The 17,031-nt window shown below is 38.5% G+C and overlaps 1 protein-coding gene and 1 long non-coding RNA gene across 2 annotated transcripts in view; both read left to right on the top strand.

Annotated features, from left to right (window-relative positions):
• LOC145781229 (adhesion G-protein coupled receptor G7-like) overlaps positions 1-6,896 on the top strand; it is a 42,796-nt gene extending 35,900 nt beyond the window's left edge. Inside the window, exons 10-11 of the mRNA XM_082593006.1 lie at positions 235-405; positions 5,863-6,896. Of these exons, the coding sequence (XP_082449132.1) occupies positions 235-405; positions 5,863-6,072 (381 nt within the window). The 3' untranslated portion in view covers positions 6,073-6,896. The remainder of the gene's footprint in view (positions 1-234; positions 406-5,862) is intronic.
• Positions 1-9,515, top strand: part of LOC145781412 (uncharacterized) — a 73,828-nt gene extending 64,313 nt beyond the window's left edge. The window contains exon 4 of the long non-coding RNA XR_014290733.1: positions 9,391-9,515. This is a non-coding gene — a long non-coding RNA (uncharacterized LOC145781412). The remainder of the gene's footprint in view (positions 1-9,390) is intronic.
• The last annotated feature ends 7,516 nt before the right edge of the window (positions 9,516-17,031 follow it).

Below are 17,031 nucleotides of genomic sequence, written 5' to 3'. Positions count from 1 at the left end.
TGTTGTTGCCGAGGAATTATTCCATTCACTAGGTTCCGCTGAATGGAGAGCAGTCCTGAAATGAGTTGCTCAAGCGCACACTCAGAGAGCTGAACCAGCGCCGCGTCATCTTGAACCGGGCACGTAACCACTGAGCTTACGGGGCGAACAAAATAGTTAATTTATATTTAAGATTTTTTTAAAAGCTTTTGCAGATTTAATGAATCAACCAACATCGTATGATTTGCATCACAGATCCGATCTACAGCAACCAAGGTCACTCTTCAGAGACGGCTGCTTGGAGCAGTTACTATGACAACCGTTATGGGCCTCAACTGGGTATTTGGATTTATCCTTTTGCTGTCGGAAGATCCCTATTTTTTTGCGATTCTAAGTTGGGTATTTGCCATATTGAACAGTTTGCAGGTACGGAAAGTGAGCAAGGCCATTTTTATTGAAATTTTTTTTTTAGTTTGTTTTTGTTACGATTTGACTTTGCTGCTTGTTTTATTGAAGGTTTTCATGACTTTGACAGGTGATATGTTCAAATTACAATATTTTAAGGTTATGAATCAAATGTATGTATAAACACACAAGTTTTTTTTCTCTCCAAAATTCGCTGTAGTGGAAGACGGGGCAAAGCGGGACACTTTTTGTAAAAACGTAATTTCAGCAACAGTGATGGTTGGATTTAGTTAATTTCTTTTTTAATCGAAAGCCTTAGTTGGTCAGCATATTTGGTTCGAAGATCAAGCGGAATCTTTCTACTGTTATAGTACAAATGAAAAAATATTTATTTTTTTTCAAATGTCATGATTTGCCTCAGCCGTGGAGCAAAGCGGGACATTTCATTTTTGCAGGATTTGGTATGGTTTAACCGCTTCTCTCAAAGACAACTTCTTGCTTTTCACATCTTCTATTGCATTCTTAATATTGGTAGCCTATCCGTCCATTTACCCATTTCACTTTTTCTCTTATAGCAACGAACCATTGTCAGAACTTAATTGTGTAGGCCTACGGTACAATATAAATGAATGCTGATAAATACTTTACAATCTTGAAGGCTAAAAAAGTCGTAAATAAAAATTCAATCAACAGAAGAACCACAGATGCAAATCAAGACTTCTTGAGTCTCATGTTGCCCTAATGCACTGTCCCACTTTGCCCCAAATACAGCGGTCCCACTTTGCCCCAAAGTATAGCCTTTACAAAATAACATCTCTGATGAAACCTGTAAAGTTTTAGGTAAAAGTTGCTTTTGTTATCATCAAATACTGTCTCAATGTCTAAGATAAAAACAAAGCTACCAACAAATTCGCTTATGCTAACGAATGTGGTAGCTACTTTTGCATCTTTTTTTATAACAAACTATGCCAAAAACACATTTTACTTCCTCACCACACGCTGGGGGAGGGAGAACAGTTGTTTAGTGGCCCACTGATTTTAGTTTGTTTAATGATTTTTGAGTGTTTGAAAACGAAAAATGTGCTACAGAATCAATGGCTTAAATCATCCAAGGCAGTATTTAATGCTTTTCAAACCCCTAGCTGGCGGTTCATTTCTGTTTAGGGGTCCGCGCATATTTAGGCTAGTTTGTGCAACTTTTTCGGCTTGTAATTTTAAACATTTAATATGTAATTTTTTTTTCCATTTTTGTAAAATTTGCTCGCTCGGCCACACTTTATTCACCTGACCAGCAATGTTGAGCATGTATAGTTTCAGAAAGTGGATTAAGGGAGTAAAAAGTTGTTTGTATTCCTCAAAAACTAACAAAATTATGTAATATCCAAAGTAAACAGTGCATACCCAAATAGCCTAGTTAATTAACAATCAAATTGATAAATTTTAGTGTTAATAAAGATAGACTTTAAAGTGAAATGTAGCCTAGATGGTTCAGATCGATTTTCGAAGTTCTAGCCTGCCGAAAGGCTATGCCATGCTAGGCTATACAAATATAAAAAATTATTGAAATTCTTCTGTCGTCGTGAATAAAGTTTTTTTTTAAACGATAGGTTAATTTAAATTTGAAACCAAACCTCAACCCAAATCCAATTTTAATTTACCGAATTTGGTGACATACAAAACGACCTATGTATGGTAATACAAAGTCTGCATCTTGAAAAAAAAAAGCATTTTTGAGCCGAAACTGCCCAAAATGTGACCAAAACAGGATCATATTTGGCAAAATTTTCCGGGGACAAGCTCCCCACACCTTCTATCCAGCTTTATTTTTTCGGACATTAAGTTTTGCATTGTTCATTTTTTTTATAACATTTGCTTAATTAAAACTCTGGTCTTTTTCCAACTTTTTTTCAGATTTGCTACTATTTTTTTCTAAAAAATCTTTGAGTTGTTTGCCCTTTGCTGAAAAAATGAATGTGATTTTTTTCCTACATTGAAAGAATTTGCGCCCGTAACCCAACGCTTTTTTGTCCCTTTTTTAAGAGCCATCACTAAACATAGGGCTCACTAGTGGATGTTGGGGGGGGGGGGCAAAATGGTGCTCACACAGCCCTGTCTACAATTCACAATGTTAGTTGAAACCCGATGAACAATCATAATTTCTTACGTCATTTTAAAACTAATGTTAATGATTCATCATCCACCAACTTCCACCATAAACAATGTAAATATTGAGATTATACAAAGGCTGACAGGAAGTAAGTTATTGAGAAACTTCCCCCAAAAAAATTGGGCAATTAGACTATTACTTAATTTTGGTAGCTTTTCGTGTTTTTTCTACTCCAATATTTTGTCGTTTAGCTTTAGACTTTTTAGACTACTTAGTATTTAACTAAATTCATCCAATTAAAAAGTAGAATTTTTAATAAGGATTTCAATAACTTATTTTTTAACGAAGTTTCGTATAGCATTAGCCTACACAGTTTTTCATAAAATTTTCGAATATCCGTCCGCAGAGTCAACAAAATACGTTTAATTTATCGTAATTGTTAACTACTGTACTGTAGTTGGGTGAGCAGTGTTGTACGTTGACGGCGTCAACTTTTTGTTGACGCTGAAGCTAGCGCCGTCAATTTATTTTTCAGTTGACGGAAGTGATAGCGCCGTCAACTATTTTGCCGATTTTAAGCGTCAAGCGCTAAGCGTCATTTTTTGTTTTCATGGAAAATCTCGTTTCACAATAAGAGTTTCACAATGTATTCTGGAAAGCGCGACTCATCCGAATTACCAGTTTTTGCGTTGGTTGGAATGGCTCCCTGGAATACATTCGGAAGAAGTTCGCCAAATGGTGATCACCCATGTATTGAGAACGAGGGATCAGCGACAGAAAGCGAAAAATCCATGAATGGCATCGCGGACGTTGAATAATACACTTTACATGTATTTCAAGAGCTCTATGCCCCTGAAAAGAGCGATGTTGGTGCAGTGGACCTCGTTAAAAGATTTATACATGCTAAAATATCACAGCACGCTTGGAACAGTGATACCTTTCCGACTAAACGTTTTCAACTTGTTTTTAAAATACAACACACCAATACCAACCAGCGCTGGTGTGGAACGCATGTTTTCACTTGGAAAGGACAATATGCGCAGGGGCGCCGGAACCGGGGGTGGAGCAGGGGGAGCGGATGCCCCCCTGCCCTCAAATTTCTGTGAATGGGGAGGGAAGAGGGGGCAATGGTGCCCTTTTAAGGTCATGTAAGCTACTGCACACTTTACAATGTAACAATTTATGCTATTCGCTTTTAGCCTAATTATAATGTTTTATTTTTGCCTCAAAATAATATTCACGACACAAAATTCTCCATCACAATAAGTTATATTACATGATTATAAAATAGCATGATGCCTTTCCGTGCCATTGTTCTTTGTATAGCGGATACTTGTATCATTACCCGATAATGAGCTGATAGATGAGCATTATCGCTATATCTTATTTTAAAACTTTAAAAAAAAAATTGGCCTTTCAGCAACAAAAGTGCCCTTATATCATACTCCTGCCCCTCCAGTCAAAAATTGCTTCCGCGCCCCTGAATATGCGTCCCAAACGCAGCAGATTGTCAGAAAAACGTTTTGAAATGCTTGTTTTTCTGCAAGGAAATAAGTAATAGGCTGAGCAGCTAATTGCAATACAGTCTCAAAACATAATACCTGCTCTTTATTTATAGCTATTGTTAGCCTGAACTTGGCTGAAATATTTGCGTTTTATGAGACGCTGGCAAAAAATAGCGTTAGAAATTAGCGCTGACGCCGTCAATTTCTTTAAGAGCTTACGCAGTCCTTTACGCCGTAAAGTTTTTAGGCAATTCGCGCTGACGCTGACGCCGTCAAATTATTTCAATGACGCGTACAACACTGTGGGTGAGCAATGCATTTTAATTTGGAATAATGTATTCAAGGCATGGCGATCTATACTACTGGCCATCCCAACGTGGCAACAGCCAAATAATGTGGGGGCCTAAACGAAATTTCAATTTACCGACTGAGATAAGTGTTACAAGATGAAATCAGCAATTTTCATTGCTCAAGTAATGTTTTTTAGCCTACAAATTGTAAATACAGTGCCAATACGTAATTAAGATGTAATATTATTAAATAAGTGGCAAGAAAGCAGGACAATAGCTACATGTTAAAATACCATAAGAATCAAGATATCAACAAAATCAAGGTACACGAAATCAAGAGTGACCCAACTTTCAAAACACTCAGTATGTTAAAAAATTCGTTATCTAATCCAGAAGTATTTGTTTTTAGTAATAATTCATGCAAAAACGCCTTTTTTACGCCTAATACCTGTTAGTTGCCAAAACTTAATAGGCCCCCACATTGTTTGGCTGTTGCCACGTTGGGAAGGCCAGTAGTATAGATCGCCATGATTCAAGGGCATTGACAGGGGGGTCTAGGGGGTACTTTTGGACTCGGGCCCGGAATATTTCAGGGGTCCGGATTTATAAGATTCCCCGCGAGTTCAAACATTATCAAAATCTTAATATAATCAGATCTAAAGAAATTGCCATCAGAGGTTAAAACAGCCACTTTGTCTTCAGATTGTCCCTAGCCAAGAATATTTAGTGAAATAACCCGAAACACGAATTTCAAAATAAACAGGCTAATATTTGTTTAAACTCAACAACTGAAATGACACAGGTAAGAAGATTGCCATCACTATTTCTGCAATAAAAATTAGACCAAAACCGCTTTTCAGATTGCAGCAATCAGCAAATGTTTGACCTAGGCCCAAAAAAAACTTTCCCAAATCAAATTGAAAACTTTGTGACCGTCTGCACTAATTTTGCTGTAAATTTTCTTCTGATGAGCCTAGAATGGCCAGTTATGCAGCAATGGAATTGGGAAGTAATACTCTAGCGTCATGTGACAAATAAAAGTTCCAAAATGCAACCGCTAGATAGAGATAGTAAGTTTTGCGGTTCAGGAAATTTTAAGATCACGCAAGATTTGTTAAACGACCATGCTTAAACGACATCAATGAAAGTTTGTACACAACCTTTATATTCATAACATTGTCGATGAAAAGGGCCCGAAAATAGATTGGTACCGGGCCAGAGAAATCCTGTCAATGGCCCTGAATGTATTATTTTCTCAGAGGCACACAACTTAGCAGTTTTTATGTCTAGTCTACAGCTGATAACACACGATTTTTATGCAATTAGTTGTAGGTCAATGAAATGTGATTGAGCGAGCGAAGTAAGAAAGAAAATTTTTTTATGTTTTTCTTGTTTTGGGAAAAACATAACCAGGTGCCCCCCTTGGGTTCGCAACTAGTGTGCACTCCGGATTAGAAATTCTTATTCAACATCAAAACTCCTGTCAATCTTTGTGCGATGCTTTGTATCTTGTTTTCTTGTGTAGATTTGTTACAGTGACCTATCTTTTATTTCACATGTCACTTATGCTTTACAGGGAGTTGGGCTATGTTTTTTATCGAGCTTGAGAAGACCAGAAATAAAGAAAATGTGGTTGACCTGTTTCAAGAAAATAACGCAAAGCACCACCAAACCTTCTGACGGGAGCAAAAGCAAAGAAACTGAGATGTATGCAGAAGTTGTACAACAACTTAATGTACAAATTGTTCAAAAGATAACTGCAGAAATAGAAGAAACAAAACTTTAGTAAAATGCTTTTCAGCCTTTTTACGCTTGCTTACTTACTCTTGCACTATTTCAGTGCGTCCGCCTTTGAATTGGTAGGCATGGGTTCGATACCCTGCGGGGTTATACCAAAGACTTTTTTTAAAATGGTACTGAACCTAATTCCTGCTTGGCACTGAGCAATGGAATGAATTCGGGTAATAATGTACTCAGTTTCACCTCTATACGGCTGCATTGACACTGTCTGCTTTGTAAAGCGCTGAGGAGCAACGCATTCTGCGATGGATAGGCTACAGCGCTATGTAAAAACAAGCATTATTATTATTATTACTCTTTTCTGACTGTTTAATGATAGGTTACACTCAACTCATAGACACAAATCAAAACCAAAATGTTTGAATTTCATCGTGATTTTTATCGTCACTGGGAATCATCTCTCGAGGCAGATCTGATTTTTAGACTAAGATCATGGAAGCCTTAAGAATCAAACGTAACAATCCATCTCTCAACCGGCAGTTATTGCCTGTGGCTCATCGTTCCTTTTGTGTATAATGTCCAATGCCTGTAGTTTTACACTTCATGTGATCTGTTTCCCACCGTATAATTTACTAGTAATCATTCTTGTATCATTTGTTCAGTTTGTGTTTTTCAATACAGAGTGTCGTTACAGTTGTACTGCAAAGTCAAATTTATCTTATAATTTTTCATTTTATGTACATTGCAGATTTAATTCCTGATGAGGACACACGTAGGCTACATGTCGAAAACGTTTGAGTTATTATGTTATATATTTTGTTTTGTGATGTGTAGGCTACCGTAATACATTATGTTACTGTAAACCCGCTAAGGTTACTTTGTTTTCCTTGTCTATGGTTCATAAAAGCAAACTTTCTACCAAAGCTTTATCATAACCATACAAGTGGCCTACACAAAAGTAAGGCCTTCACCAAGCAGTATGCTAAAGTATGAACCAGCAAAAACCAGGCTCTGGCTCTTGTTTTTTCCAAAAATTTCACTCTTACTCGAATACGACACCGGCCGAAACTAAAAACTCTTTTCAGGTAAAACCGCTATAAAAGTTACATTTTTGGAAATGTATTTCCGTGAAAGCCATATTATAATGCTTTAACACTTAATACAACTAACATGCAGTGGCAGGTAGACTTGGCCCTCCCTAACAAACTTTCTAAATATGCCACTGCAGGTAGTGAATTGTAACATGTGTTTACTGAAGATGAAAAAAGAGCGAGGTGGTTTAGGGGAGATCCACCAGAAATATGTGAAAAAAGATACCGTATTTAATTTGGTGGATTCTGAGCATATTTTCTGCTCTAAACTGTAATGAAAGGATTCCGAGGCCAAAACAGAAACCTCATAAGGTTACAAGTAGGCTACCGAGCAGGCTTTCAAAATTGTACTGTTAAAGAATGTTTTCATTCTATGAAAAATGTTACTGGCAATGCATTTCAAAATACGGTACAACATTATACAAAGTTCCTTAACTGGTAAAGTGTTGAAATCTCGTGATAGAAATTGATTTGTCCAAATAACTAGACATTTTTGCACAAATGATTTTGAAAAAGAACTGCATTAGTAATTATCAAGTAGCCTACCAGTAATCCACCTGTGAAAAATGTAGCCTAGGCTGCATGCTAGTGAATAAGCTTACATCTGCTCACCATTGTGCTCTTTTACATTTACATTTTCAGATGTTAAATTGAAAAATATAATTCTGCTCAAACTGCAATACCACATGCAATAGTTTTTCAAAATCAATGCTAATGTAGGCTAACGGACGTGCCGTAGGCCTACTGCATGATGAGATGCTAGGAAGAAAAAACCTCTGGGCACGATGGTGGCGAGAGGTGATTAGGACACAATGGTCTCCAGTGTTACTTTTATTCTAAATCTAGGTGTGGGAACGAAGGTGTAACACAGCAAGCATAACGGAATCCAAAAACTTGATTACGCAAGTAGGACATTGAACAAAAAGCACCTGAAATAAAGACCAAAAAGAAAACCCCCCAAAACCAGAAACTAACAATAACTACGCTATGCTGCACTACATTTCTGAAATCTTTGTTAGTTTTGTCAGTCAAATAGGGGAAAGTCGTGACCCCTCGGACATGAGGAGACCTTAGACAAAGACTTTCCCACCACTTTGGTGAGATGTCGAAATATCACGGTAAGTTTGATATGTTTAAATAACTGAACATTTTCCCCCAAATTCGCAACGTTTTTTTCTCGGCGAGAGAGCGACTACCCCCCTGTCCCCCATCTCCTAGAGCGCTATGCTTCTATGGTTTAAATTTTTGAACATAAAAATATGCTTTTCTGTTCATGACAGAGGATATAGAAGATATAAGTCTTAGGCTATATGTCGCAGACTGAAGCGCCTGCGGCTTGTTTTGTGTTTGCTTTAGTCTAATTGCCGTTGTGAAATTTGTGCTTGGTAGGAATTTGAAACGCTGGCTGAGAATTAGGGCCTTTCCTCGGAATTTGCACCACTTATCATGGTTTAATTTACATACGTAGTTTTACGTTGTTGTAGCGTTGCGCATTTGACACATGCTGCATTGCTTGAAGCAATAAGCCTCCTTTAAACCAATCGTTCAGCGTGAAACACAGTCAGTTTGTTAGTTTTACAGTTTTCAGTATGGTTTCTGTCGGCCAGTTGTGTGGTGCCTGTTCCAGACGGTTGTTCGCCTGATCAAACGTAATAAAAAAACCGTTCAAGTCTACTGAATATTACGTCATGGAAATTCCTAAAACATGAGCCAAAATTGCACCATCGTTCGTTAAGACTTGTGTCAAACCTGTTTAAACCTGTTTCAGTTTGAAACCTGTTTGGACATGAAATGTTGCATCACGAACTGCTGGCGTGCCTTTGAGTTATCACAAATTTTTCTGATTCATTCTTGAAGTTGTTTGTTGGAAGTCGGTCGCACATTTAACTGGTTTATTTGGTGCTTGCTAGCTGGACAAACTCTCCGTCTTTTATCCAAGTAATCTGTATCGTAGTGACAGTTTTTTAGAGGTGTAAGGCATTGCATCTCGATTTCGATAGCCGCGGGCTAATTTTACAGGAATACACTTTAAGAATAGACGTTTCAAGAAGTGTTTCTTTCTCGGTCGATACATACAGACGAACGCATTCGGGAATCTTATGTTACAATTTTCCCACGAAGAGGTTATGGTTTACCGCTGTGACCAGTGCCTTATTTTCTCAGTCAGTTTGCCACGGATTCCTTTCTTGGAAGTCACGGTGTTAGTTTAATTATGGTTGTAGTGTAGTTTTTTATGTTCTAAATTACTTTAACTCGTTCTATTTGAATTCCAGGCATTATTTGGCTACAACGATCCGATGTGGAAGTTCAAGCATTTTTTTGCAATATACTCATACTCGCAAAAGGAGCAAGGTATTGTTCTCAAGGTCATCCTCACTACACGCTAGTAGCCTACCCGGGATGTTGCTGTAGCAGCTACAGCTACGTATGGGCAGATTTTCAGACCACTCGACGTCCGCTGCATAAAATGGTGACCCCCGACGTGATTTGGTACCTGTGAATTAACGACGTGACTTAACTGTGAACTGATTATTGGTTGCACTAGATTACTATGGGTTACATCACGAATCACAACAGCCTGTCTTTCATCGGACGCTCCCTCAACGACGACGCCGTTGGATTCAAGTTAAGTGACATTAATTCATGATGTTTGAATATTATTTTTACGTTGTCGTAGCGGCCATAAGCCTCTCAATCTCCCTCACCGTCCTGGGCACAGTGGCTCCGAGAGGGGGAGAAGTCGGGTTACTTTCCCCCCCTAGCATAACATTGTAAAGGAAAAACGAGTAGTTTTTCGTTTTGTCACTTTTGAGGGAGGCCCATTTTTATTACTAAAATAAAAATTTATCAACTTTGAAAAAAACAAATTTTTGAATGAAATGCGTAGTTACAAGTATTTTTCGATCATTGTAGATGCTACCGTACTTGTTTCTTATCAAGAACAAACCATTCTCGTATTGAGTCCGGCTATGTTAGACTGCTTCAACACGTGAAATCTGTTGCGTTAAGCCTGCTGATCTCTGTATCACTCTGTTTTGTCTTGTTCTAACTTGAAAACTAGTGCTGCTTTGGCTAAGAGTGTATTATGTTTGCCTGACCAACTGTACCTTGACATGAAAAACTGCGTTTGCCAGGCATATGATAATGGATCCAACTTATTTGGAAAAGTGTCCAACCATGATCGAAGAAAGTAAACCCTTCTTGCCTATTTTTTGCTTATGGATGTCATTGCTTAAATGCACTAGAGTTGGAGTTCATGGTGTGCAGTGTTGTCCAAATATTAGGCTATATCATTTTTGAGTAGTCTAATTGATCGACTAAGCTTATGTCATTTTCAAATGCAGCCAAGTCAGATAGGAAATTCTAAAGGAAGTTATCCCATTTCCAAGCAGCCTACCTGAGCAGTTTCAAACCTGTGCTTCTCTGCAGTCCTAAGCGAGATTCACTCTACTAACCTATTTGCTATTTATGCAGCGATTAAGAACTGTGCAATGTTTTTCGGCCCCAGAGGAGGCTCACACGATGACGATGAATGGACAATAAGCTGATGAATTTAATGAGGTTAAAGGAAGATGTAATCAAAGTTACAGAAAGCTGGAAAGTAGGTTACTCGCAAGCTTAAGTTGTTATAGGAACTGTGAACTAAAAAAAGGTTTTATTTTTCTGGGGACGGAACGCTCCAACAACTCCGCTTCACCAGCTCAATCTTACAAACGAAATTTATTCTACTGTAACTGTACACTATGTTGCAGAGGATTCGCTAGCTGTTGGTAGTTTATTCACAAATGTATCAACAAACTCAAAGATATTAAGTCTAATGGAAATATCCTTGTATGTCTGATGTGTAGTTGCAGGCATGTGGAACAAATTTAAACAAGTTGTACAACAATGACATTTTGGAGGAGTTAGTAGGCTACTTTTGAAAGAAAGCTAGGGGAAAAGGTGTGTATTTTAAACCCCTTAAAGAAAAATAAGCATAACTCAACTAACTTCCGGTCAATGTGCATTATTTTTCACCCAGATACAGTCAAGGTACTTGCAAACCAGTGTAGAAAATATAAACCACGTACAATAAAAAAATATAGAATAATTAAGCAATAAAAAATGTTCAAAAATGGTCCAAATTACACACATGGTGTGTATTTTGGACCATTGGGGTGTGTATTTTGGACCATTGGAGTATGTCATTTGAACCGAAGTTGCTTGAGGTCTTCGCAATGAAATTTCTGGATGACGGTTCAAGAATCCCCTCAGCCAACCTTTTCCAGCCAAACTCTTTTCACTGTTGAAGCGGGTATTGATTTTATTGGCAGACGCAATGTCATACGCAAGCTTTCTTAAGTCTATGGCCCTTAACCCATAAAATCTTGACTCCATTTCCAAAACATGACCAGTTGATCTTCAATATTTTCGGGAAGATCAAGTTGTCGATCAATGGTTTTTGACCCTCGTGTAGCATTTTTATTGGTAGCCTATTATTGACATTGTCTTCTCTCTCCTCGGACTACTACCTTAACGTGGTGAGAGAGTTTTCGTACCTCAATGACCTCTAGAGCTGTACTGGCGGGAGCTAACTGCTCCCAGAAGGGTCACTCATGCCAGGTTGGTCGAAAGGTAGAGGTCAGACAAAACGTAGTCCAAAGTCCCCAACGGCGGAACAGGCGGATGAAGCCAGCCAGGCTCAACGACTGTGAAGGCGGATGAAGGCTGCAGCATGTCACCAGCTCCAATCGTCTTGGTTTGCCTTGCCATTGGATAAAGCTGATGGCCTTGTCAAGTTTATGTGTGCTTGTTGAGTGTGCGCCAGCAAGTCCACGCTAATCAATTCACGCACAGGCGTCTTCGCAAGACACCATCATCATCATCATTGACATGTCTAAACAATGTAGCTTTGGGAATTTTGAACTGACCCGATGTTGCATAGGTGAGATGACTGGTCCAAATTACACACTGTCATGCACTGTTAAAAATTACCAACTATGACTTCCATACTTGTTTATAAGTCTTGTAATTGATTACAACATTTGATCACAAATCAGCATACCCAAAACCACAAATTCCAATCTCCCATCCACATTTCTAAACCAAATACGCTGAGTTTTTCACATCAGGGCTATTATTATTTTTTCTTTCAAGCTGTTCAAAAATATTGACAAAACGATTTTTATTTTTTAAGTTAGGGGACTGGTCCAAATTACACACTGATCCAAGTTACACCACTTTCCCCTACCTAGCAAAATTGAGCTGCAAACCGGAATATACTCAAAGAAATCTACTCAAGGAAATCATTGATTGCAACTTTCGAAACACTTTTTCAAATATTTTTATTGCTCTGAAAATTTGTTACGTAAACCTGTAGCCTACCCCCAACAGATGCGAGTTGAAAACGGGGTTTTAGCACACATAAATTTGTAGGAATTGTTTACGCTCCACCACGACTCAAAAAAGAGTGAACAGTTTATGCATGTTGTGCATCAAATTAAACCTTGCAAAATCTTTATTATGTGATGCTGTGATCCGTAACTGCATTGCAAAAGGTTCGGAATGGAATGAATGCTTTGTTGAGCTATTTTCATTGCCCGCATTGTGTGTTTACAATTCTTCCTCTATATACTGTAGGTTATACTAAAATTACCACCTATAACAATTTCGATTCACAACATGACTGGAACCAACGCAGACGCAGTGACGCAGACTTGTCAAGGGAAGAGACGTTATCACCGACCCAAAAGCGGCTCTTCCAGGATTCCACACAACATCATCATCATCATCATCATCAGCCGGTCATGCCACTGCTGGCAGATGGCCTCCACATATGTTTCCACACCATTCTGTCTTTTGCTTTTGCTGTCCACACAACAAACAGACAAGAATTCATCAGAAAACGCGTCCACACTGCCCAAACACCAGAGAGTTTGCACAATCTACTGCATTCTTTGGATATGGTGCATTTTTCTTGGAAGTGTCTTTATTTGGGGCCAGATATTCGTTTTGGTACGGGCCTAAATTCTCCTTCCAACGGCCGTGGCCAAAGACACCATGTATGAGATGTGCACATCATATAACTTCACTGCAATTCTTTCAAGAGAAAATATTGAGCAACAATGGCAATTTTGCTGCAAGTGTAGTCGAGTGATTTTGTTGATTTTCTTATTGAAAGAAGTTTTTTCATATAAATAACTTATAGCCTATATACGCTATTTGAAATCGGAACTTTAAAGGAATTCAATTTCACGATGAGGAAAGTAGCCAAGTTCGGCTTAAGACACATAATGCAAGGCATGATACAAATGCGTTACTTGTATTTTGCTGAAAAATGTTTTTTGGGGCCCACTTTTAGTAGTGTTTCCCGACCAGTCATGATTTCTCTCGGAGGCCCTGCCTGGGCAAGACGTAAAACGACATCCATTCCACCAACCTTTCTTTAGTTAGTTCACCATCCTTCCAATTCTTCCTTTAAACGTATTCATTGTTTTCGTGAGTTTGCTGAATCGGATTTCATCGGATTTCAACCACTGCTTCCCTTGGACTTAAGTTAAGTGGAAGGTCGGGTTAGTTGACTCATTTTTTACTTAAATGCATCTAACTCCAAACAGTTTCTTTCTACCAAGCTGCAAACTACAGCAAATATAAAGAAAGCTTCACTTTAACTTCAGGACTTGTTTCAGTGCGACAATGAGCTTTCAGGTATAATTTGCAAATGCTTTCAAACTGTTACCGAATTGAGTCAACTAACCCGATGATGTGGGTTAATTGACTCACCTTGTGGGATAGTTGACTCACGCTGAATAGGTAGCCTATATAGTAAATGGACATTTATGCGAAATGCATGTATTGGCATTAAAGGAATTGTGTGTAGCACCTAGTTAATGGTTGACAAACGAAATCAGCTGTTGTGTTTGTACAATTGAGATAATTCCAGCTGGTGCATCCATACAGTATTACACTTGATGGGGCTTTTTCCTGCCGGACAGAAGTTGAAACCACCCTTTAGTAGCAAACAAAACACAGTAGTAATTAACGAACGAACACTACAATTGGTCGCAATTCAAAACAAATCTACTAATATGTAGACCTACTGTCCCGGTCTTGGGTTGCTCACCGAAAGCAAGTCTCACTGTTAATTGACTCACTGAGTCAACTAGGACGATCGCCAATGAGTCAACTAACCTGTCAATGCCTTAATCAGAAAAAATGTCTGCCTTTGATTTTCTGCTTTGAGAAGACCAACCAAAGTTATATACAATTTGCAATCATAATTAAGGTATAACATTCCAAAAAAATCATTTCATACATTCATCGACAATAAGAGATACAACCTTACGTACTACCCCTATCAAATTTTACTTTCTGTAGTCAAAAACATACTTTCTTGCATAACTTTTCAACCCTTGCATTCAGACATGTGAACCTTTCATGGCCGTCATTGAATGATCTGACCAATGAAACCACGAAATAACTTTCGCGCCTTTACGCATAGCTTGTTAGAAACTGGCGGTGAGTAAACTAACCTGCTGAGTCAACTAACCCGACTTTCCCCTATAGTCTAGTTATCTGTAGGTTACCATGTCTTATTGCACTCTTTCCTGTGGTCTTTGTGCCCGACCATTACGGTCACTGTAGAAACTGTTCTACCTTAGATGTTCACTGACTTTGGGCTTTACCGACGTTGGTCTGATGTAAGTCGACATGCATTCTGCCCTGTTGGCGCCGCGTCGCGTAATCGCCCTTTCACCCCTGCTCTGTTGTCTTGGTTTCTCTTAATAATTGACATGTGCCTTACATCCCATCATTCTTGCTGTACGGTATTTGGTCTAGACTCTAGTCGATTGTACATCCTTCAATTACAATTATCATAGTATCCGACTTAGTATCACATTTAGTGCATTCTTAGATCGTAGTCCTTGTTCATTCTGGCCCGAACATAGACTTGGTGTTAAGTAATGCAGCTTACTTCCCCCGGTTTCGTAGAGAGAGGACGCTCTGTGCTCCCTGACATGCTTTGCCACTTTTTTATAGACATCAAATTTCAGACATAGTGTGTAAACGACAGACTGCTTTCGCAGTTTTTCACCATTGACGTACGGTACTGTTTAGGATTGTTATCGCCCTCATTAACCGCATTATTTTTCGTTGCACAGAATAGCCTTCTCACTGGTCGGATGTCCGCCGCACGAGACTTCTGCTTCAACCAAGACGGACTATATAAGAGGCCATGACAACGTACAATGGGATTGTTAAAACTGGGGGCAGATAGTGACGTCATAGTGCCATTGTCTTCAATGAAATTTCTCTGCAGATGCTTCCATTTTGCAGTGCATTTAGTGCAGGGTAGTCAGGAGTTATTTTACTTTAATGAATACCGGTACAGTAGCCTACTTAAGTTAGAACTCTAAACTTGGTGGGAAAGTAATTTATAGGTGTCCTATATCAGCATAAGGATGAGATAGATCGATATTTGAAACAGAAATAGCCTACTTTGATTTGTTTTGGTATTTCAAAATATGTTTTTTTAATCGTTTCCAAATCTAAGCAATTTCATTTGGTTGTGCGTTTGAAACGACAGTGAAAAACTGGAGAATCTGAGAACGTAGGCCTAATAAGCTGCCAGACTAAATTTGACCCAACACGTCTGATACCTATTTGAATGAGAGAGTCTCCTACAAGTCAGCAGTTCTTGAGATCACCAGCTGAGTGTATGAAACTGCCATACAGAACTACTAAACTAGGCTACTAGTTTGAGAATCTCAAATAGGCCTATTAGTTTCTGTGAGGTAGAAAACGAATAATTTACTTTTGCCTTTTCCGGCGTATTTTTTTTATCATTTCATTTTGATTTGAAGCAACTTATACTTTTCTTGGCTTCCCCCTAGGCCCTAATCCATATTTCGGAAATTTTTGCAATAAACAAATTGATATCATCAGTCAAAAAGTTTTCCAACCCCCAGTGCTATTGCATGGTAAGCTGCTTTTCCGGTTGTAATACAATGATTGTTTTTACGTTCATGGATGATTTGATTCGAAACAGCATAGCCTAATTGAATTGCTGGTCGTCATTTGAGCTATTAGGGCGGAGGCCCGGAGGATCTACTCTTGAGCAGCCTTGATGGATAGGCTATTTAACGTCTTAATACGTCTATATTTGATTTAATCTTATATTTGATTTGTTTTACGTTGTGAAGCGTTGTTTGTGATATATTAGTACTCTTGTAAATATGGTTAAGAAGTGCTGTGTCTTTAATTGCAATGGAAATTATAGTGAAGAAAATAAAGTTGCAGTGTTTAGACTGCCTAAATGCCAACCGGAACGTGATAGATGGCTTGCCACTATCCCAAGGGATAATATTCCCGACTCAAAGGACACCGTCGTTTGTGAACGCCATTGGCCAGAAAACTATCCTACCACCATCAAGTATGGGAAAGTAAGACCTTTGTATCCACCATCTGTGTTTACCTGTGTCCCTTTGAGTTTAGTTCCTTCAACACCGTTTCTTCCTAGAAGTACTCAAAGGGCGTTAAGTGGAATTCGCAATCAGCCTGTTGATGAATTACCTAGTTTTGACAAAAGTGACATTATTGTGAGCTTTGAAAATCTCCTGGCTAATGCTTTTAGTGTCCAATTTCCTTTTTTAGCAGGTGATGACATTGTTGTATTTCGGGCTCATCAGACGCTTGTTTTTCAATGCAAGGAATTTATGCAAGATTCCGGCATACCCAAGTTTGTGTTAAGAATTGATGACAATCTGAGCTTTGAAGCATTTCATTCTGGAGTAAAATGCTCCATAACGTCTCTATCAGCAAGTAAATGTTCCAGATGGTCACAAATTCAAGAAGCTGTGAGATTCTTGCATTATATGGAATTATCTCATCAACAAAGCATTCTTTTACAACAGATGAAATCTATGAATTTTATG

Source organism: Aplidium turbinatum, chromosome 12 (assembly GCF_918807975.1).
Source record: "Aplidium turbinatum chromosome 12, kaAplTurb1.1, whole genome shotgun sequence".
Taxonomy (NCBI): Eukaryota; Metazoa; Chordata; class Ascidiacea; order Aplousobranchia; family Polyclinidae; genus Aplidium; species Aplidium turbinatum.
The sequence above is the reverse complement of the archived record's forward strand: the minus strand, read 5'-3'. Positions and strand labels throughout refer to the sequence as shown.